We start from the raw sequence: 22,050 nt of genomic DNA on the forward strand, positions 1-22,050 counted from the left end.
GTCGGGAGGGTATTGAGGAAGGATGAGAGTAAGGGATGGAGGGCGGGATGTACATGGATGAGTACAGCTTTAAGATACACAATGCTGCCATACAGTGAATGGATTCCGGTAAACATTCAGTATAAAAACCCCCACCTGCCACAACACGACACAAAGCTACTGTTTGAGGAGAGGACCTACTTCCATGGAGCTGCCTGCAATGGGCAGGGAATATACCTGGAATGCAGTTTTCATGAGTCGCCCAATCCCCAGGATGGGCTGGGGCTCCTGGGCGTACAGCTGACTTTCAGTCACCCATGCTCCAGTAAGTAGCCCTCAGCCGTGTGCCCTTACACATCTGCACTGAACTCATTGGCTCACGATGACAGTGTGAACACAGGAATAAAAGCAGGGACCCAAAGAGGGGGAAATCCGAATTTGCCCCATGTGAGTTCTAGTCTCGGTACAGCAGCATGCCTCCCCTTTCCTTCAAAGCAAACTTAGGGTGTTTGTCCTCAGTTAAGAGTTCTGTGTGCAGTTTTTATTTTTATTTTATTTACTTATTTATTTATTTTACAGGAAGCCTGTTGAGATGAGCATGCAAGACATCAGAGGTATGTTTGAGCAGATCATGGTAGACCCAGGGCTTTCATTCCAACTCTACAACCTGCACATGGTGAAAATGTGGTCACTGAGGCCAACAGGACTCTGCAACAGTTCTGTCACCCACAAGATGTTTTGGAAGGGTAAAAGTGTCTCTTGGCCTCCAGGGGCTACCTTTCACATAACTTTGAAGTAGCTGCTGTGAGCAGGAGGAATGTTGTAGCTGTCACCTGGGTGGTGGGGAGAGAGCTTCCTCTTCCTGCATTGCTGAAGAGTAATTGCTACTAGGGATGATGGACCAGCAGATAAATCTCTGCTTTTTAACTTACTGCACAAGTGGTACTTCGCATTTCAACAGCTGTTTTTCAAGTTCTGAATTAAGTCATTTTTCTGACTTTCCAGAGTTGCTCTCCCCCAGGAACCCCTGCCAAAAGAGGGCAGGGAAAACAGCCTTTAGCCTGTGCACATTTCTCAGCCTGGAAGGAATGCTGAAAGCAGCACACTGTGGACCAGGAAGAAAAGCGTGATAGCACGCAAACATAATGCGTGCCACACTAGCTTGTAACCGAGTCAGCGTACCTCATGCTTCAAACTGTGGCAGTTTTCTTTCAGTTCTGAGTCACATGTTTAGGTTTGCCTAAGACAGCATTAGTAGAGAGGCATCATCGGTTCTTTGCCAGTGTGCACAGTCGTTCCATATGAGCAATGATGTCTGACAGCATTGCTCTTTCTGATGCAGAGGAACCACTTGGGTTTTGAAGTATTCGGGAAATTCATTGTTGGTGGTGGTCATCACTCAAGCAGGATGCCCCACCCCTGTATTCCTTGCTCTTAGGAAGTGGAGGCGGGAGAATCAGGGACTTTAGGTTGGTCTCACTTACTGTCAAGTTTGTGACCAGCCTAGGCTACACAAGACCCTGTCCAAATTAAAAAAATAAAAGTGTGTATGTATGTATGTATGTATGTATGCATGTATCTATCTATCTATCTATCTATCTATCTATAGATAGAAATAATATATATCTATATAATATATATATACACAACAACAAAGAGCAAAATGGACTATAGATATATTTGTTCATATTATCATGTAGGATAATGTGTCCTGGATGAAAAAGCACTTCTTCCTCTGTATCTTGGATTTAAGCTATACCATTTCCTTTCTCTTATAGATGATATTACCCAGATCCTCATGGTAGAGAGGAAGCAGTTTGAGAAGGATATAAATGCCTCTTTCACATCCCTGTATGAAAACCTGCAGAGTATTTTCAAAACCCAGCAGGAGTCAAGGTAAAGTTGTGACCTTCTGTATAGGAGACATTTACAACCTTTACTCTTCCTTCCCAAGTACCTCCTGCCTGCCACTGTGGTCATGCACAGAGTGGAACAGCCAAGGAGATCTATGAAGCACTGCGTGTTTTTTCCTCATTGTCTGGTCCTATTCATGACCGGTGTGACCCAGCCCCCTTGTATGGAACTGAGATGTGTCAGCTGCAAGACTGGCAAGAGAACAGTTTCTCCCCTCTCAGATAACAACACATTTAACTTCCAGTAAGGCAGGCCAGTCCTCTGTGGTCTACAAAACTTTACCTATCAGGAGCTCCCTTTTGTAAGTCATGCCCACATGGGGAAAGGGTTGTGTGCAATCTTAATGTACTTCCCATACAAGGGAATTTTACCTTCAGAACCAGGACTTAGGCTGTCAGACTCTATAGGTTACTCCATAAGGGAAAGAAGAGAAGAATCTAATTTCAAGCCAGACATGCAATCTATGGAACCTTATGCATCAGAGCATCCTCTGTGTTCAAGAGAGGAGACAGAAGGAGTGTTGTCTTCTGTAGTGGCTTAAGACAAAATCCTTCTGGAGTGAGAGTCACATGTCTGCCTCTCATGAGTCAGTTTAATGCATCTTCCTCCCACCCCCATCTTGCTCCTAGCTCTTGTTTCAAAAAGATGAGGGTGTTTTGTTGCCGTATCCTCACCCTCTATGAGCATGCTCATTAATTGGTACTGTGTTTACAGGAAGGCACGTCACTCAGTCTACTCCCAGATGTTTTGGCCCCTGTACCAGCAGTGGCAGGAGGAGGTGGAGAGAGCAAAGGACCAAGAAGAAAACCTCGCTGTGAGTGTTGCTTTCCCTTGGAATGGATGCACTGCTCCAGTTTCCAAAGTGGCAGGGCTCCAGTGCTGAAAATGGGGAGGGAAGGGGACAGGACGTGAGCTTAGGGAGACCAGGAGGGTGGTGGATGTGTTGAAGAGAGACTGGCCATACTGTCTGTCTCCCTGGCTTGCTTCTTTTTCTGTGGAGAGGTGACAAGGTCAGTGATGGGTTAGGGGCCAGCATGGGGGTGGAGTCGGAGGCTGACCAAGCATTGCACGGAGAGTGCAGGAGAAGGTATGGGATTGTATCCTGAGATGGAGCCCTTCATGATCCATGATGTGAGGACACCAAGGAGCAGGAGGCCCAACCTAGCCTTCTGACACAGTGATAAGGGATGCAGCCTGGGAGAGGACAGGGTGGCTACGGAAGAGCAGGTGGAGGCTTAGCTTTCAGTGGTTGGAGTTCAGACCAGCCCAGTCCCAGAGGAGAAGAGGGAAAGGCTTCATGCCATGATGGACACTTGATGATGACTGACTGGTCTTTAACCTGGAAAGGAGAACCGGGACAGGTACTGGACTCTGAACAGTGCAGTCTTTGGGGCTTCACTCTTCCTGGTAGAGGATGGAGCTGCCCTCTTGAAGATTCTGACTTCCAGAGGTGGGGTAGCAGAGGCTGGAGTACTGGGGGAGATGGAGGCTCTGTGCAGTCCAGTGATTCCAAGCATGTCCTCTGGCATGTCACTGATTGAAAGGCAGTCACGGTCCAGTTACTTGCCAGTTATGCTAACTCAGGAAAACAGTTTACCTCTGTGCCTCGGTTTCCTAGGAGGGGAAGCAGACTTATGGAGAATCCCCTACCTTCTAGACTTGTGGGTTGGGTGGTTTCACTTGTTTACATGTTGCTATGGAATGCTTGACAGCAGGAGCCGGAATATGGTTGTGGTCTTCCCTGTCATTCTTGTTTGGTTGATAATGTAGTTGATGGAGTGTCACAGTGTAGGAATGACTGATTGATGAGGAAGGCTTGGGTCAGGAATTTTTTGGAAAGAAGGGTTTCCTTGGAAGGTAATCTATGTGCTCATTGAATCTGACAAAAAATGATAATACTTAGTGAGAACTGGGCCACAAAGGAATGTTTAATACTTAATTTTGGTGAGGTGGGGATCCACAGATTAAATGGATCCCAAGTTAATTTTGAAGTGAGTAACTGTTTCATGGGCGTGTTGCACGGGCTTAACAGAGTGTCTTGACTCTGTGACGGTCAGATGTTGTTATGTTATTTTTGGTATTGAAGGTCACGTTGTCTTCAGACTTGATCATGAGTTGGCAGAAGATGAAACAGCATGGGAAGCAATTCCTGTAAGCAGCTGGGTTGGGTGTTCAGTTTTTACTGACGCTTTGTCGTTCATTTTCTCTATTTCAGCGCATAACTCAGCAGCAAATGAAGATTCTAGAGGAAGCTGTAGTGGATCATGAAGTCAAGCTTGAGAACGCTAAAGAAATGTGTGAGAAATTTTTGAAGGTCTGGTAGACTGCCTTTTTAACAAAACACATCCTTATTTCACACCAAGTGTCTGTAAAAGCAGAAGACAGACTGGCCTTTTCTCAATTTGTGGGGAAAGTAATTAACTTTGAAATTGGTGATCACATTCTCTTGGTGAATCTTTTCCCCACACAGGAGAAATGCTAGGGTTTGTTTATGCTGGGAGGCTGATGATCTTTTGGAGAGAGTGTTCTAGCACGGGAGCTGCCTGCAGGAAATTTGCTCTGGAAGGACCACACTCTGAATCACAGAGTTATTGACCTCTGTTGATGCTTTGATATTCAAGTGGACAAAGATGTCTGAGGATCTCGTCCTGGTTTTCTTTGGCTCCTTTCAATTAGAAGGGTGTATGAAATAAGCAATAGGAGAGGGTAGCTTTTATTTTCTTTGCTGTTGAGTATTTTGTAGTCTTCCAGTATTAGATGTGGGGAATCAAAAAGCTGGTAGAGGATTAACTGTCTTTGGGTCGATTGAGAGCTGCCTGCTGGCGATTGCACCCTGGGTCTAGCTCCGGGTCCTAAGTGACCTTGGCGCCCATCTATATATCTGGGAATCGAAGCAACCCTTCAATGGCAATTCTTTTTGATGCCCCTCCTAAAATGTACTATAGAATGTCTCTCTTCAAATCTGATTCAGACACCTTGACAAAAGTGTTTGGTGTGTCCCAGCCAACTAATTTTTTTCAGCATGCTAGTGAGAAACTAGGTCTGTTTTACTGAGCAAGAATCAGTATACCCTAGTTAGTAACCTAGTGAACATCCCTAGCACCCATGTGCTTATAATCCAAGAGCCCTGAGGGCAGACACACAGGGATCCCTGGGGCTTCTGAAAAGACCATTGGAGCCAAATTGGCAAGGCCCGTGCTTAATGAGAGACGGTGCCTCAAAAAATAATGTGGTGAGGGGTCCTGGAAGGTGTGCACACACCTGAGAGCAAACATATATGCAAACACGTACACATGGAGGAAATTACTTTCACATGTTTATGGTCTCCGGCCTCCATACGCGAGTACACATACACAAACACCTTTCTGTACTCACCTGCGCACACAGAAAAGCAAAGCTTTTCAAGACCTTGAGAGCCCCCTACACACACATCCAGTCCTTTAGTAAGAGTCTAAGAAAGTGTGGCCCCAATGCAGCTGAATACTGCTTGGGAACCCACCAGAAAGGCTTGCTTCTGCCTGTGAGCGCACTGTGTGAGCAGCACCACAGAGAGAGCCTTTTGACTGGGCATCTCTGGCCTCCCAGGTGGTCCCTGCCTTTCTGCCCTGTGCTCTTCTGCCTCTCTCACTCTCTTGATCTCCCTCTGCTCCTGTACTCCTCCTTTGCTAGTCCTAGGCTGTGAGGGGTTGTTGTCCTGAAACAGGGCTTTTTCAAACTCTTCAGTATTTTCCAGTGGCCTTCCTTCTTAATTCTCCCTGCTTCCTCCGTGTCCTCTGCAAACACCCTGCCCCGCCCCCAGAAATTTACTGGCCTCTTCTGTGTGTCTTCCCTCCTCCCAGTGCACCAGCTTCTCCTGAAGTGGCTCCTGTCCCCTGTCTATGCTGCTTTCCTTCTGCTCTTTGCCGGAGAGCTCCCTGTGCCTTGTCTTCACTAAGGAAATCTTGTGTTTTCACCACTGCAAGTCACCATTTCTGTCCTCTTCAGCCAAGGGCCCAGCAAGGTCCCCTTCCATACCTGTTTTCAGCCGGCGTGCATGCCACCTGTTCCTAAGCTCCTCCAGGCCTTAGGAATAGGTCAGAGTCTGGACAGGCATGCATTTTGCAATTTCTGGACAGAAGTGACCCACTTCTTTCTCCTCTGGATCCACCACTGCAGTGTTCTTTGAGAGATCAGAGGAGATTGAGTCCTCACTCCAGCTTTTCTTAGCTTGAAAAGTCATGCAACTGCATACTGTGTCTTCTCTGTGAAAATAACATTCTAGTGGGTGGACACAGTGGATGAATGGCCCCTTCCCCCGGGAAACCTCTTGTGGGAGTCTGCGCCTGTGTTTCCATGTCTGCTCCTTATGGCCTTTAACTGCTCACCCACCCATTTTCTGAGATAAGTGCCTTAGCTGTTCTGATCACACAACAATTCTACCTTCAGTTACGGCACCTGAACTTCCTTGTGGAGTGGCCATATAGGTGCACATCAAGTCACCACTGTTCTTATTTTTGAATTCATTACAAGCATCATTTAGATATGCAAAGCCGGTGCTTTTAAAATTAAGTGAGGTGAGGAGTCAAGTTGGAGCTTCTTCTGGCTCAGGTAGAGGTTTTTGTTTCAGAAAGCCAAGGACTTGTGTGAACATCACAAAACTTTTATTGGCGGTCACCAAAGTGAAGTGGAAAAGGAAATCTCCAAGGCTCAGGACAGAGTTATCATGAAAACTGTAAGTCGTGTGTCTGTAACACTGTGTGTCTCGGGCTGGATTCCTGTTGGCAGAGATGTAATAATGATTCTCTAAATCTCCGTTTTCATACAGCAAGAACAAGATGTGTCCGTTGTTGAAACATACCTTCAGTCCCTGGTCCTTGACAGCTCTGAAGAAACCATCTGAAGCTCACTGTAGGATGCGCAGGGAGCATTAGCCTTGCTAAGAGGATGTTAGTAGTAGTCAGTGCAGCTCCCTTCTCTTTACTTTGTTTGTTACGAATAAGACAGATTCTGTCAACCATTAAGTGAACCCCCAGCAGTTCTGTGAGAGGCAACAGTTAAGTGCAGAACCTCCATGGCAGCAAGGGAGACACATTCTCCCCAGCCATGGCAGTTACATTTGGAAGCAGATGTCATTTGATTTTTATGGTTGGTTGCTTTGGTTCTCTGTCACTTCCCAAAAGTGAATGTTACCTTAAATAAAGATGGGGCCCGTATTTCTGTGCATGCTTTCATTTACTCCTTAGGTCACAGAGGCATTTCCAGTGCAAACAGACCTTTACAGGAAAACCAACCCAGCATGTTTACTCAGACTTGCTGAACACAACTCCTGTGTATGTGCTCAGATGTGTTAAACCGTGAACACGATTTCCACAGCAGAGTCAGGTCCTAACATGTTGAGTTCGAGCTTGTAGTGGGGCTATGGCATTTCCCAGAGAAATCCCCACTCATATCACTGCTGTGCTCGACAGTGGTTGAAAGACACCCGCCCTTACCTTTGATTGTAAACGTTCTATAGATGCATGTCTGCATAAGCATTTATGGTGTCAGTATTTTCTTTGGGTGTTTACAGGAGTCTTTTGTATAGTGCGTTTTATTCATATTTATGACTCAGCTTGAATGTGGAAAAGTACACATATACATCAAACTCTGAATTAAGATTTACTGTTTCAGCCAGGTGCAGAGGTGCACGCTGTAATCCCAGCACTCTGGGAGGCAGAGGCAGGCAGATCTCTGTGAGTTCAAGGGCAGCCTGGTCTACAAAGCGATTCCAAGACTGCCAAGACTACCCTGAGAAACCCTGTCTTGAAAAAGAAAAACAAACAGTGCCTTTTTACAAAGCCTTTGAAATCATTTGAAGTTGTCTCAATTTATTTGTAATAATTCCATTTTCATAGTTTTATAGCAGTGTTAAAAGAAAACCTGCCTCAGAGCAGTGATTTTCATACTCCCCATTTTCATGTTTTCCTATGAACCACCCTTCTCTTCTTTTGAAAGTTTTATTTATATTTTGAAGTTATCAGTACTTTTACAAATAAATGATATCTGTGGTATTACCACCTAATATCAGCATAGGGTATACCCAGCCACCATCTTCATCCCTTTAATTTAATTAATCCCAAATTTGCTATCTTTCCCTATTCCCTGTTCCTAAAAGTCTCCCTTCTGGTTTTAGGTTCTCTAATTTTTTTTTGTCTTTGCACATGAAAGATAGTATGTAGTGATTGTTTTTCTTTGTCTGCCTTTTCCTCTCTGTATCCTACATTAGAATCCATTTGTTTACAGAATTTCATTTTATGAGCTGTGAGAGTTTTCAACTATGTATGTCTTTTTTTTTTAACTTTCATTAGATGTTTACCTATTGTGTCTATTTATTCTTTTCTATATCTCCCCTACTTGGATGGTCCTATGAAAGCATTAATCTCCACTTTTTGGCAGGGGAGGGCATAGCAGTATGGTGAGATCATTGGGAACTGGGAAGTTGGAAGAGGTGGTGTTAGTGCTGAGACTGATGGGACAGGGCAGAGCTACTCACAGCTGTGGCCTCAAGCTGAAGTTGGGAGGGGTGGCCATGCACAACAAAGGCACATGCAGCTGCAGCTGTTTGAACTAAGAAGTAGGCAGTAGCTATGACCTTCTTACCCAGAGCACATGGAGAGATCTTCAGCTCCAGGCACTAGCAGGGTGTTGCAGGTTCTGTCTGACCATCAGCTCTCTATGCTAATGAGAACCTGTGGGGTGAAACCAGCTTCGAACCATCTATGCTGAATGTGGAGCTTAGACAGTCATAAATTGAGGGACAGGGTACGACAGGTATCAGAGAAGTGCACAAACAAACAAACAAACAAACAAAAACAAAAGGCAGTATGTCAGGTGTAGTTTAAGCCTCAGGGATATAGCCTCATAAAAAGCTCAAAGTCAGGGCAGGCAAGGCCATAGGTGGTGGGATATTTCAGGTCCTGGTAGGCTAGGTTGCCTCTTGTTCACCTGCTTTGCCAGGGGAACCTCCTGACACGTCTTGCTGACCATCCAATGAATAATCATGAGGTGTTATCCTCAGGGACCCTAGTCCTCACATGCCACTGCTCTGTTCAGGTCTGCATCCTCAACCGAAGGCTGCTTTTGCATATGGGTCCCCACTGCTCTGTGGTCTCCTGTTCAAAGGCCATCTCTCTAATGCAGCTGGGCAGGCTGGCCCAGACTGGTTCATCGACAAGAGGTGCATCATGTGCACCCTCCTCGACTTCTCCAGAGAAGGCATTCAGTATTCCTCTGCCATCCCTGCCTACCTTCCACACCTGCACACTTACACCACTGTGTTCCCACAACTAAGCCAACCTCTTCTTCTGTCCCCACTCCCACATCATTCCCAAAAGAAAAGCTAGGGAAACCAGCCCATGACCACCCAGCACCACTCCTACCCCATGTTCCTTCAACTAGGCCCACCTCACAATCCTCCTCTACTACCACCCTCACACCCACCTCCAAAAAAACGAGCCTATGGGTTTCTCGAACTAAAGCTTTAATAAGAGCACAACCTGGGGGTGGAGGGGGGTAGGTAGCAAGGGACCAGCTATGCAGAGCTGACCGTGGGAGAGGTTGGACAGGATGGAATGATAATGTGCGATGGGTAGACAGGGCAGGCAGCAGGCTGGTCAGTGACCCAGAGCCAGCTGGCAGCAGTATCTAGTAGCTAGTGAGGATGAGGACTACAAAGACTGCTATGAGCTGGGGAGATGGTGGTGAACTGGAACAGTTCAGCAAGTCGTGTATCGTGGACTGTCACGACCAGCAGCTCCAGGGTGATGAACCTGTGGGTGCCTGGGCATTGCACCTCACTGCTTGCCAGCTCCAGCAGCCTGCAGGCCAGGAACTCCAGGATGGTGGTCAGGAAGATGGGCACCATTTCACTCAGTCCTTGGCCATAGCTGCCTTCCTGAAAATGGTCCTCCACCATGCTCACAGAGAAGGTCAGCTCTGCTATGGAGGTACGGGAGCAATGAGACAAAGACTTTCGAAGGCTACTCTGCATGGTCTTGGGCATGCTGGGCTTTGCGTGACTCCTCACAGGCTGGCTTGGCTTCACTGGCTGTACTCTGCTGGCCTCTGGGCCTAGATGCCTCTGATGCCAATGCCCAATATCCATTCCCTTCTGAGCCTGGCTGCATATCCTAGTGACCCCTCATGGTTGCAGCCCAGTCTGGCTCCCATTGATGATGATGATGATGATCATGATGATGATCATGATGATGATGATGATGATGATGATGATGTGTGTGTGTGTGTGTGTGAGAGAGAGAGGGGGGGGGTTCCCCTGCACAGCCCTCGCTAGGAACACTTTGCTCCCCTTGACACGTTGGGCCACTCAAGGAGTCTTGTAGGAAATAAGATGCAAGGGTAGCAGTGCAACTGAGTGGTGCTATGGAGAACCAATCCCTTCACAACTCTAGGTTTCTAAGGTGCTTCCATCGTGACCCTACCCACTAATCACATGCTCATTGTCCCTCCCCTAAAACGCTGTGCTAGCACCCAACACTTAAAACTAACCTGATCCTGTAGTGGGGCTGTGGCATTTCCCAGAGATATCTAGTGTAGGCCTCAGTTTTGCAAACCTTACTTTATTTGTGATTTCTTTAACAGTTATACCGCTCTTCCAACCCCCTATCCCCAGGTAGGGGACAAAGAAGGTTATAAAGAAAAGGGGACATGGTCCTCTTTACTTCTCCCTGATGGGTAGGTTGTAGGATTCTTTTGGGCACAATACCAATATCCATCATCAGGAAATCCAGATGTCCAGGTAACCAGCAAATCAGCAAACCAGTAAGAGCAGCAAGCAAGTCCTCCTCCCTCTCCTCCAAGCCGCCATGCCTCCTTCCTCTGGGCTGTCATAATTCCAGCTGGCAGAGACTATCATGCTCTGCCCAAGACAATTAACATGTGTGAACAAACTAAAATCCTCCATTTGGGAGTGTAACAAAAACATATTTACATATCATAAACCAAAAATGTTCACAACATATTTGCCTTTGTGAGACTGGCTTAATTTGTATAACATGCTTCTCTCCATTTGCATTTTTCCTGGTAATGACATAGCTTTGCTTTTTATGACTGAAAATTTTCTCTCTATATGTAATATAATATAATATTCTTATATGGATCATGAAGAGACTATGCTTATTGAGTAAATCCAGACACTGATGACAGATATATTATGAATACGTTTACATATGCTACATAAGACAGACAAATACATACAGAAAGTAAATGAGAGATTAACAGAAACTAGGGAAAAGAGAAATGATTTAGTCTTTAATGGGTATTGAGTTTTTGTTGGAAATGACAAAGTTTTAGGTAAATATACTAGTAATGGTTACATGGTTTTGTAAATAGATTTAGCGTCAATGAATTGCACAGTTAGAAGTAGTTAAAATGATAAATGTTCCAGATCATCACTCCAGAACAAATATGAAAACTTTTCTTAACATAAGGGATATTGTGCTATTAGTTCTTGTTTAAGCCGTTGACCATGTGGGTATGAGTGTAAGTTGTAAGCGGTAAGGAGGGGCAACACCCATTTTGTGGATGGTATGCTTAGGTAGAAAAGCAAATGCTGTGGAAGTTCTAGTAGCTAAGAATTGATACAAAGGCATGTGGATCCTCTGTTATTCAGTTATTAGCACAAAGCATTATAAATAATAGAAATAGTGGAAAATAATTTAATATAAATGATAGAAAACTATTGTGGCAAGGACTGGATTTATCCATGCTCATTACTGCAACTTTGGTGCCTAACATGGTATCTAGCGCACTGTTGAGTACTTGATACATATCTATTGGGTGATTAAATAAATAAATATCTGTAACTTCCTAATCTACTTAATAAATGATTGTATAGCCTGTCATTTGAGCCACTTTTGTCAGTTATTTGATGTATATTTAGAAGCGTTAGCCTGGATTTTAAATATTTACTTGTAACTAGATAGACAGTATAATAGTTGACCTAGACTAATTGCTGCATCAAATAATTTCTGCATCTCAGTGAGATTTTTCAATAAAGATTGTTTTGTGGCTGTGCTGTGTCTCAAAGCTGATGGAGAAGGTTAGGATGGGCGTTGAGATTTTTTTCCATGAAAGCTATTAGGGACCCAGCTTTCTCTTGTCTGAAAGCTCCAGTGGCCCATAGATACTCACAGTCCTTTCCTTTTTGTTCCTGGGGATAAGTGAGAAGAGAGAACATGTAGTGTCTTCCAACCTGTTGTCCGCCTCACATTGGATGGTACATGGCCACCTGATCACCCAAGGGAATCCTAACAATGAGATTTGAGGAAATGTGGTGTAGCTACATGTGAAGGAGGAAAAGGAAGTGGTGTCTGGTGAACACACCGTATGTGGATATGTAATGGGTGTTCAGGGCAAGTGTAGGAAGTTCTTCTAGGAAAGTTGTGTGGTGGGAATGCTAAGAGAGTTATCACAGGCCATATCATCCCAGAGCCTCAGTGTTGAAGAAATGGGAAGAGGAATGGCAAAGACGGGAGGCTAAAGGTAGGCTAAATGACTTGAGGAAGGCCGGCTGGAAGGCCACGGGATAAGAAGAAACTGCTGTAATTTTCTCCTTGGATTTAGTAGCACAGAGAATATATATCTAAACATCTCTGTCTATAACTATACCTATATCTACATATAAGAGAATATTTTTGAGAATTTGATTGTAAAATAATGAAAGGGCATAGGAGAGTACTGGTCAGGCAAGGTGATACTCAGGATGGGGGTAGAAAAAAATGGATGGGAGAAACTTGTGAATGTTTGAATATTATAGGAAAAGAAGCATAGTATATAGACTCAGGAAACAATAAACAGACTATTAGACAAATAAGAACTAGTCTTGAAACAGGCTCATGTATATGGCAATTTGCCTTATGGTGATAAGAAGAAATGCTAGGAAATGGGCTGTTTCTGACACAGACATGTGTGCATCTATGTGTGTGAACATCATTGTGTGTGTGTGTGTGTGTGTGTGTGTGTGTGTGTGTGTGTGTGTGTGCATACTTTACTTTTCCTGGAAGGGCTTTTAAGCGGGAGATAGGATGAAACAAGTTTCTAGAGACTGCTAAAATGGTTTGTTGAAACAATGAAGTTTGATATGCATTTATGTGTTATAATGTTAGATTGATGTTAGATTGTTATAAACATCAGTGCTAAACGGGTTTTGGATCCCTTGACCAATCAGTGCTGTGACGCAGTATATGGACAATTTCATATCTATGACCTGCTCAGCAGCATCATATATTAGGTGGAGATTCATTTACATTTACACTAGACATTACTCACAAAAGTCACATGACACCTTGTAGTTCCATGTATTGTGTAACAGCCATTGATCACAAGAACTGAAACATGATGCAAACATTAAACAGACACTGCCAGTTCTAGCCTCAGACACCCCCTGCAAATAAGACAGCAAGCTTCGTGCTGCTTCTCTCTGATGAGAATTTGTTTCTGACCCTGTTCAGCATTCTATGATTGTATTGTATTTTCTGATCTCGTTCTCTGGAGCTTTTGATGCCCCAAGGGCTTTGCTTATGCATCTTGAAGTCTACATCATTTCCCGCCTGCCCCCTTTCCTCTCAGCATCTTGTTCTACAAGTTGCAGATTACTTGTCACATGTTCTAACTAGGTCTTCCAGGATTCCTGCAGGCTGCAGGTTTGTTCTCTATATTTCTTCAGCTCCTGTTCTTCTATGGAGGGATTTGGGTTGGAAAGTCATCTCAGCTTGAGATAGGAGTTCAAAGCACAAAGAAGTGTAATGGAAGTTTTGGTTTCTTTAAAAACTCCGTTGTGTTATGTAACTTTGTTTTTGTTTTAATCCCAAGTGTAGGATTTTAGTTCAGGCTTTAGTTTGTCCACAGCTGATAATTTTCTCATGTGGGGTGTGGTCTTTGCCAGCTGGTAACAGTGTTCCTCATGCAGCACAGAGAGGGGCGTGTCTAGGGCTCTGAGGATGTAAATGTAAGAGCCCAGAAAGAGAAGTTGTGGCAAGTGGCAGTTTGGAGAGACCAAGCTGGTATAGTGGCTTCAAAGCAGATGGAGAGAAATGTTTCAATGCAGTGGCTTGGAGGAGACTGCTGTCTGTGTCTGCTATTAATCGACATTGGTATAACCCCCCAAAAGAACCCATCAACCCTAACAGCCATAAGAAATAAAGGGGTGGGCACCCTCTATTCCCACTAACCTTCTCTCTTCTACCTAGGGTTGGGGGTTGGAATGGGGAGGCTTTAAGGAACCCCAATATAATAGAGTTTAAAAAAGATCATAACAAAGAAGTTTTCAGAAATGGTAGCCATGTAGATAAATGTGTGAATGATAGACCCTGAAGAAGACCCCGAGCCCACAGAGAAACAGGGAGGGATGTACCTGGAAAAGGGCTGCAGATTTTCCAAATTCGGTGACCTGGGGGTACAGCTATACCAAGGCAAGGGAAGTTGTACCCACCCACATACTTGACGTCGGGTCAAACAGAATCCCAGATTGATTCGCTGTGGCTGCCACTGAGCCTGTATTACCCTTAGAAAAGTACTTTATCCTCAGAACTTCAGGTCCCTCTTAAACAGCCATAGCTTTTACTTCCTAGAAGCAAAGTGAGGGAAAGATTCTATACTGGTATTCCAAAATAAGGCAGTGAGATTAGGTGACTTAAATAGCTGTGGTTAAAGGCAAGAAATCCATTGACTCACAGTTTTAGAGGCCAGAAGTCCGATATCAAAATGTGCAGAGTTGATTTCTCCTGAGCCCTTTCTTTTTGGCATGTAGTTAGCTGAATTCATTCTACCTGTGCCTGTACCTGTGCCTGCACCTGTATCATCTGTGTCATCTGTGTTTCTATGTCCTTAGGAAACAAGTCACACTGCTTTAGGGTCTACCATGCAAACCTTACTCTGCCTTCGTTCCTTAGTAGTTCTTTCTCTAAGGACAATTACATACTGTAGTACTACTGGGTATTAGGAATTCAGGATATGAATTTAGGAGAGGGAAAATGCAGTCCTTTTAAGTTATCATCTTAAGGTCGGACATGACCTTGCTGAATGTGTGCAGTGTGTTAGATGAGGCTTTTCTGATGACCCTAGAATAAGTGATTAAGGAACAGAGATGGAAAGTAGACACTTTAGACAGAATCTAAGGCAAGAGGAAGTAGATGGAGCTTCTGGGAAGAACCCATTCTGCTTTTATCTTGATCCTGCTGCCACCTTGGCCTGCATTCCATTTGCATTTTCTTAATTCTGTCCATCTTTTCTGTGAGGTGGCATGCTCTCCAACATCTTATTTATTCCACTTCTGAGTTGAATCCCCAGGACAGTTGAGGGGACCATGCTTCCTACCACTCCCAATTGCTACACTAACTCCAGGAGTCGTCTATATAGCATAAAAATGTGCTATGTAAGCATAAAATTACGCAAACAGACAGGAGAAACGAGTCCCACGGGAATAAGAGCTCTCTGGAAGTCCCTAGCAAGAACCCTAATATGGCCATTTAAGCCAAAAGACGTATTCTGAGAGTCCCACGACTTACTTGGTTACAGGATTGGATTGATGAGCTGTTTTGCTGTTTCTCTATGGTTCTTAGAACATTTCTAATAGATCACTAAAAGCTTTAGCAGATAAGAGTAGAATGAAAGTAAACTTTTAGGAGAGGTAATAAATCATATTCAGCATCAGGAATTGCTTGTGAAAAAAAAAAAACCAAACACTGTAGGTAGTAAAGGGATAGAGTTTTAAGGCTTTCTAAAGAAAATGTTTAATCAGGATCTGTTAGGATAAATGCTCTGAATATTCCCACTGTAGTAAAACTACTACAAAACCATTACCTAACACAGATGTTTATGATAGGCAAACATAGAAGGTCAGAGAGTTTTGTATTATACTATAAGTTTTACAGACAGGCTAGCTCAAGCATCTTATCTCTAAGGAAAGAGCGTAAATCCTTAGCAAGCCAAACAGGCAGAATTCCCCTCATGCTTATCTCGGGGGGGGGGGGGGGAGGTTGTAATCTTTAGCCAACTTAACTCGGAGGATTATTAACAGCCTCTAATTAACTAACAATAAACTACGCAAACAGACCACAAGTTTAACAATCCCCTGGCCCTCTACTCGCTAAATTAGCAGCAATAACACTATGTAAATAGGGCACTAGTTCTATGTTTGCTCTGCTTAAGAGGCTGTTAGGCCAAGATTTTTTGTAGACACTGCTTCTACCAGGTTACTCTTTCAGTTAAAATGTAAACTTTGTATTGTTGGTAAAAAGTCTGAATGCTCCGGGAAATATGTCAACTTCAGGTGCTTCTTTATGTAATCACTATATAAGTGTTGGCTTGACATCAGTAAAGTGCAGTAGATCCAACACTCCCTGGTGTGTGGGTCTGACTGTCAATCAGCCTAACCTGTGTCTAACCTGATATCCGAATCCCTGTTCTCCTGCGGGTGAGGGACTCCCGGCTGGGTCGGTCCTCGGCACCCAATTTTCTGCTGTGGCCATCTCAGGAGGGTCTTCTCACACTGATGTCTCTTTGGATCAATCTCTGACTCCTGTTGCCTGAAGATAGTGAAGAAAATTCCATTGGCTCTGAAAGTGTGTTGACAAGTGAACTTAGGATTGTCAAACCTGCCCCCTATAGTTCAGTTTTATCCTTGTAAAATGGAAGTTCTCGGAGTTATACATAATTGGTGGGACCCACTGCAAAACAAACAAACAAAAAACCCAGGGCCTCCACTTTTAGAAAGCCCCTACTGTAGTAGGTTTCCATATGGCATTTGTCCCTTGTCTTTAAAAAAAAGTGAAGGTGTCTTTGAGATGTTTCTGTGGGTAAAGTGTTTGCTGCATAATCATGAGGTTCTGGGTTTCTGAGTTTAGATACTCAGGACCCACACAAAGTCTGGGTACGGCAGTGTGTACCTACAACTCCAGTACTGGATGGGGGAAGTAGAGACAGTTGGATCTCCAGAGCTCACTGGGCAAATTGGTGAGCACGTAGCACATGGGCTAATTTTGCTAATTAACACAGAGCTAATTGGTGAGTTCTAGGCTCAATAAGAGCTCCTGACTCAAAATATGCGGTGGGAAATGATAGAGAAAGACACTTGATATCTCCGGCCTCTACACACATTGAGTACACACAGGAGCAACTATGTTTGTCACCCAAACACACACCAAAACAAAGTTGTTAAAAGTCAGGGACAGCTGAGTCTTAAAATTAAGTGTGTAGAGTCCATGTGTGACTGCTGAGACTATACAACCATGAAACCAGCCTAGCTTCTAGCCATTTACCTTCTCTTGAATTTGAACACGTGTGTGCTGGGTGATTATCTCAGAGAGTGTGCTTGATGCACATCAAATGCTGTCCCGCAAAATCAAGTTAATTTCCAAACTTTACTGTCTTCCACTTCTAGGCATCTGTTGGGCACATTTAGATTTCTCTGATTAGTTTACACACCAATAGCACTCCTGAGCCCCTAATCAAGATTTCCTCACCCAGTGTGCATCCCCCTCCCCTCCACCTTTTACATCGCTTGGCCTTGGGTGCTTTTAAAGGATCAGAATCCAGGGTAAACATCAGTGTCCATGGGCTCAGAGTCATAGCTGAGTTCACATTTATGCTCTAGAGCTATGGCAGCTTTGTTCTTTGGTTGCCTGGGAAAACCCCCTTGTTCCCTAGCAACAAGGCCCATTTGGAGCTGTTGCTAGGGAAACCCAGGGATTTCCATAGTTACTGAGAGCTCATGCAGTATCTCTTTTCCTATAGCGAAAGATCTCTGATGTCAGGAGAAGAGGGGGAAGGGGGGTAATCTGCTTCTACCAAAGGGGGAAGGGCTGGTTTCACTGTATCTTATGACTGCACAGAGGGGCAAACAGATGAGCAGGGCCAGGGCCTGACTTCAAAGATCATGAATCAGTAGTGCTGCTCTCATCACATAGAAACCTCTAAGTGATGAATGATCAGTTTGGAGTGATGTGGTCTGCTGGGTTCCCATGGTCCCGAGTGTTCCAGCACAGAAATCACCAAATGCATCCCAGTCTGTGTTCCCTCTCACTCTGAGCAGGCACCAGATATTCTCTTTGGTTGTTTGGGGAAAGAGGAACATCATTTCTGAATGCATGAAATAAAATAAGAACATTTTGAAAGGAACTTAATTTTAATGGAACTATAACTACCAAAATAGTTTTCTTACAGTGTGATTTTGTCATAAAACATATGAGTCTCTTCATTAATGCATCAAATAATTGAGAGGTCCAAATTTTGAAATTTAATTCCTGGGGCAACATGACTGTGGTCCTGGGCACAAGTTTAGACAATTAAGCAGACAAGTAAAGACAGACCTGCCTGCCCAGCCTTAAGGGCCTCAAAAGATATCATTGCTTGGCAACCAGAGCAAGTGGCCAGCAGTCCCCCACCCAGATCGTCCTGCCTAATCGGCACATAACAAGACACTCCATGCATGCTCATGATCAGATATCCACCAGATGGCTGGGGCTGGACCACTATGGCCTTGGAGCCTAAATCAGATGTATTGTTTTAAAGATCAACTCCCCTAAAGACCCTCAAACCCAACCCTGTAATGCCAAGGCTTGGACTTTCCAGCTTGTGTTTTTTCCCTTTAAAAACCTTGCTCCCCTACGCTATGGGTCCACATTCCTCTTCTGCTTCCACAGGAAGTTTGTGACCAGGCTCGAGCTTGTAATAAAAAGATCCTCATGTGTTTTGCAGCAGAGTCGATTCCTGGTGGTCTTTGGGGGTCTCACGAAATGGGCATAACATAATAATGTGGAGTGGCAGACCTAATTACTGTAATTTCAAAGTGCTGACGAGTGTAAAGGCTATTTGGAGAGACTTGCTGCCATGACTACTGTTATCTGAGGATGCCAGGGAATTCTCCTGGTGACAAAGTTCTGATTATTATTATCTTGTGATTGACTGTTTGCACCCTTTGTCTAATAACGCTAAATTTCAGTTTGAAGTTGGCGAAAGCAAAAATACACTTTCCCAAATTTAACTCCACAGACTCTTTAAATTCTATGGTTGTTATGGACTCTTGATTGAACACAGAATCACATGTTGAGGAGTCAGTATATGCCAGGCTGTGTGAGTGAGTGAGTGAGTGAGTGAGTGAGTGAGTGACTGATTCAGCAAGAAGAAGGGAGGGCCTTGTTGTCATGTTGCTGTTACTTCAGAGCTGTTACTAAAGAGCTGAGCTATTTAAACAAATAATGCTGGGAACAAGTGAATATACATGATTCAAGGTGGGGCCTCACAATATACTATGTATATAAATTAACTCAAAAGGAATCAAATACCTGAATGATGGGGCTGAACTATAAAGCATATTTTGGAAAATAGGAGAAAAGAGCTTTATGACACTGGGTATGATAACTTTTTAAAAATGTGTCATCGAAATATACACATGACCAAAGAACAATTAGATAAACAAGGCTACTTCAGAAGTAAAACATACCTACGCACCAAAGGAAACAACAGACCAAAAAAAAAAAAAAAAGAAAAAAAAAAGGTAATCCATGAAATGAAAGTATTTGTAGTTAATATATCTGATAATATATCTGTTATCCAGTACATGCAAAGAACATTTGCGGCTTGACAACAACAAAGAATGTTTTATGTCAGAAAAAATAGACAGATGAGGGGCTAAAGAGATGTGGCTGAAAACACACATTACTCTTTTTAGAAGATCTGAGTTTGTTTCCCAACATCCATATGGCGGCTCACCACCATCTGTTATCACCAGCTCCAGGACATCCCATGCCCTCTGCTGACCCTGCATGCATGTAATGCACTTACATGGAGGCAAAACACTCATACTCATAAATTACAAAGAAATCAAAACAGACAGATGATTTAAGTAGTTATTTCTCTAAAGAACATGTACAGTGAAGCTTTATTCAGCCACGAAGGAGAATGGATTTATGTTATTTGCTGGAAATTGATGTGACTGGAGATAATCATACTGAGTGAACTAAGGCAAACTCAGAAAAACATATGTTCCATTCTTTTGGTCATTTGTTCATCTTTGGTCTTCTATAGCTATATGAAGCTATTTATATACATATGTGGCTTGAAAAAGCATAAGGGAGACAGGAAGAAGCAAATGGAGTAGTGGGAGAGGAGAGAAAAGGGAGAGTATGGGGAGGGAATATGGTCAAAACATAGATATATTTGAAGTAGTCTTTATGAAACCCAGAATTGTGTACAATTAGTTTATGACAATAAAAGTATGTATGGAGCTGACAGGGGTCTCAGTGAGTAAAAGCACTTACCTCCAAGCTTAACAACTAGAAAGAGCTAGAATCCTGGGATCCTCATGGTGGAAGGAGAGAACTGACTCCAGTAAGTTGTTTTCTGGTCTGTATGTGTGCTCCTACCCATATCATCCAGAAAGTAGAACATATAAAGTATTGTTGAGAATGTGAAGAAACTGGGGGCCTTGTGTACTTCTGCTGGAGTTCTGAGAAGGTGTAATCACCATGAAACACAGTATGGGGGCCCATCAACAATAAAAGTACAATTATCATAAGATTCGTCAATCCTAGTTATGTGTATGTATTCAAGGGATTTGAATTGAGATCATAGTGACATTCTTAAACCATTGTTCTGCATTTTTTCACAATAATCAAGAGGTGGAAGTGATGAACCAAATGTTCACTAGGAGATGAAGGTCTGAACAAAATATGTTGATGTATAAAAGTAAAAAATATTATTTGACCAAAAATAGAAAATGTATGGCGAAGATTACAGCATGATGAAAACATTCCATGTGAAATAAACTACTTTTAAAAAGTAATTCAGGTGATAAATTTCAAGTTATGTGTCTTTTAACATAATTGAAGGTTAAGAGACAGACAGTCTTTTGGCTTGAAAATACCTTGTTCTGGGAGATGTGGGTAGCCAGTCACTTTTAGATGTAAGGCCCACTCCATGAGATGTTGACTCATATCTGATACTGCTAACATGGCCAAGAATGAGACTAGTTAGGCCACAAGCTTAGGGGGGAAACCAAATACTATTATTTTGTTCAAGGAACAAAACAAGAAAATGGCTCCTATTGACATACTGTCGGTCTAGACCCACACAGTATCACTACATCACTCAACCTGAGAAGCTTCTTCTTGCAGTAGATGAGAATTAACAGTCTCACAACTGGATAGCATGAAGAGAGTGACAGACTTTGGAGTCCTAAATGGAATGTCTGCATCAAAACCCTCCACTCAAGTCTCAAAGATCTATGTGGAAGAGGAGAATGATGGTAAGAACCAGTGGTGATGGATGACTCCAAGAAAACACTGTTTTCCAGGCACAACAGGACTGAAACACATACGAACTTACAGAGACTGTTTAAACACACACACACACACACACACACACACACACACACACACACACACACACACAAAACCTGCAGAGGTTCACTCCAGTCAGTACCTAGCACTGGGAGATGGTCCCAGCACAGAGGGCAGGGGATGGCGGGTGGGGGCAGGGGACAGGTGGGAGGAGTGGACACAAGGATCTCATACTTAACCAAGAATCTATTTGGAGTGGATACCTGCTAGGAAAGGTAAAATCCACTTTCTTTAATGCGGTGTCACTGGGTATATCAAGAGCCAAGGAAAACACAGCCAGAGGAGGAGCTATTGCTCCACAATCTACAATTGTATTTCTGGGGATGGAGCCTTAAACTCTGAGTGACTGGATTATGCAATCTTCACAGAGCAAGAGTCTCAAAAGCAGAAAGGCAATGCATTTTCCCGGGCTCGGTTGCCAGAAGCCCCACTTTCAACTGTCTTCACTACCAGTGCCAACAAAGATGTAAACCCATTTCCAGGTGAGCTGGAGAATAGGAATTTTAAAAAGTCTGTGTTTGGCAACAAAGAGATTGTAGGAAGAGGCCACATGGATTATTTTGCTCATTTTTTTTTTCGTTCAAGTAAATTGTATTGAATATCCAGGGCACGTAAAATAGATTTTCATATTTTCTATTTTCCCAAGCCTAGGCTTGCTCTTGAACTATTCAACCTTCATAACTAGCTCCTCAAATCTATAATGACTGGCCGCCTTTATTGTCCTTTTAAACTGCATAAATATCTTGGCAAAGCTGTTATTGTTTTACAGTCACTGCATTTCATT

General features: G+C 43.4%; 2 protein-coding genes across 4 annotated transcripts in view; one reads left to right on the forward strand and one right to left on the reverse strand.

The window, feature by feature from the left end:
- The window catches only part of LOC110541400 (X-linked lymphocyte-regulated protein 5C-like), a 32,088-nt gene extending 25,003 nt beyond the window's left edge, over positions 1 to 7,085 (forward strand). For 2 of the 3 annotated variants that reach the window (XM_060376678.1, XM_060376677.1), the window contains 6 exons: positions 559 to 593; positions 1,758 to 1,875; positions 2,608 to 2,707; positions 4,109 to 4,207; positions 6,500 to 6,604; positions 6,698 to 7,085. In XM_060376678.1, the coding sequence (XP_060232661.1) occupies positions 559 to 593; positions 1,758 to 1,875; positions 2,608 to 2,707; positions 4,109 to 4,207; positions 6,500 to 6,604; positions 6,698 to 6,772 (532 nt within the window). In that variant the 3' untranslated portion in view covers positions 6,773 to 7,085. The remainder of the gene's footprint in view (positions 1 to 558; positions 594 to 1,757; positions 1,876 to 2,607; positions 2,708 to 4,108; positions 4,208 to 6,499; positions 6,605 to 6,697) is intronic. The other variant, XM_060376679.1, reaches the window with a different exon arrangement.
- A 2,477-nt stretch (positions 7,086 to 9,562) lies between these two features.
- Positions 9,563 to 10,130, reverse strand: LOC110541398 (uncharacterized). The gene has a single exon (XM_021628146.2). The coding sequence runs from the start codon at positions 10,013 to 10,015 to the stop codon at positions 9,563 to 9,565; it is 453 nt and encodes a 150-aa protein (XP_021483821.2). The 5' UTR covers positions 10,016 to 10,130.
- Between the last annotated feature and the right edge of the window lie 11,920 nt (positions 10,131 to 22,050).

The sequence above is a fragment of the Meriones unguiculatus genome (genome assembly GCF_030254825.1).
Source record: "Meriones unguiculatus strain TT.TT164.6M chromosome X unlocalized genomic scaffold, Bangor_MerUng_6.1 ChrX_unordered_Scaffold_30, whole genome shotgun sequence".
In the NCBI taxonomy this organism is placed as follows: domain Eukaryota; kingdom Metazoa; phylum Chordata; class Mammalia; order Rodentia; family Muridae; genus Meriones; species Meriones unguiculatus.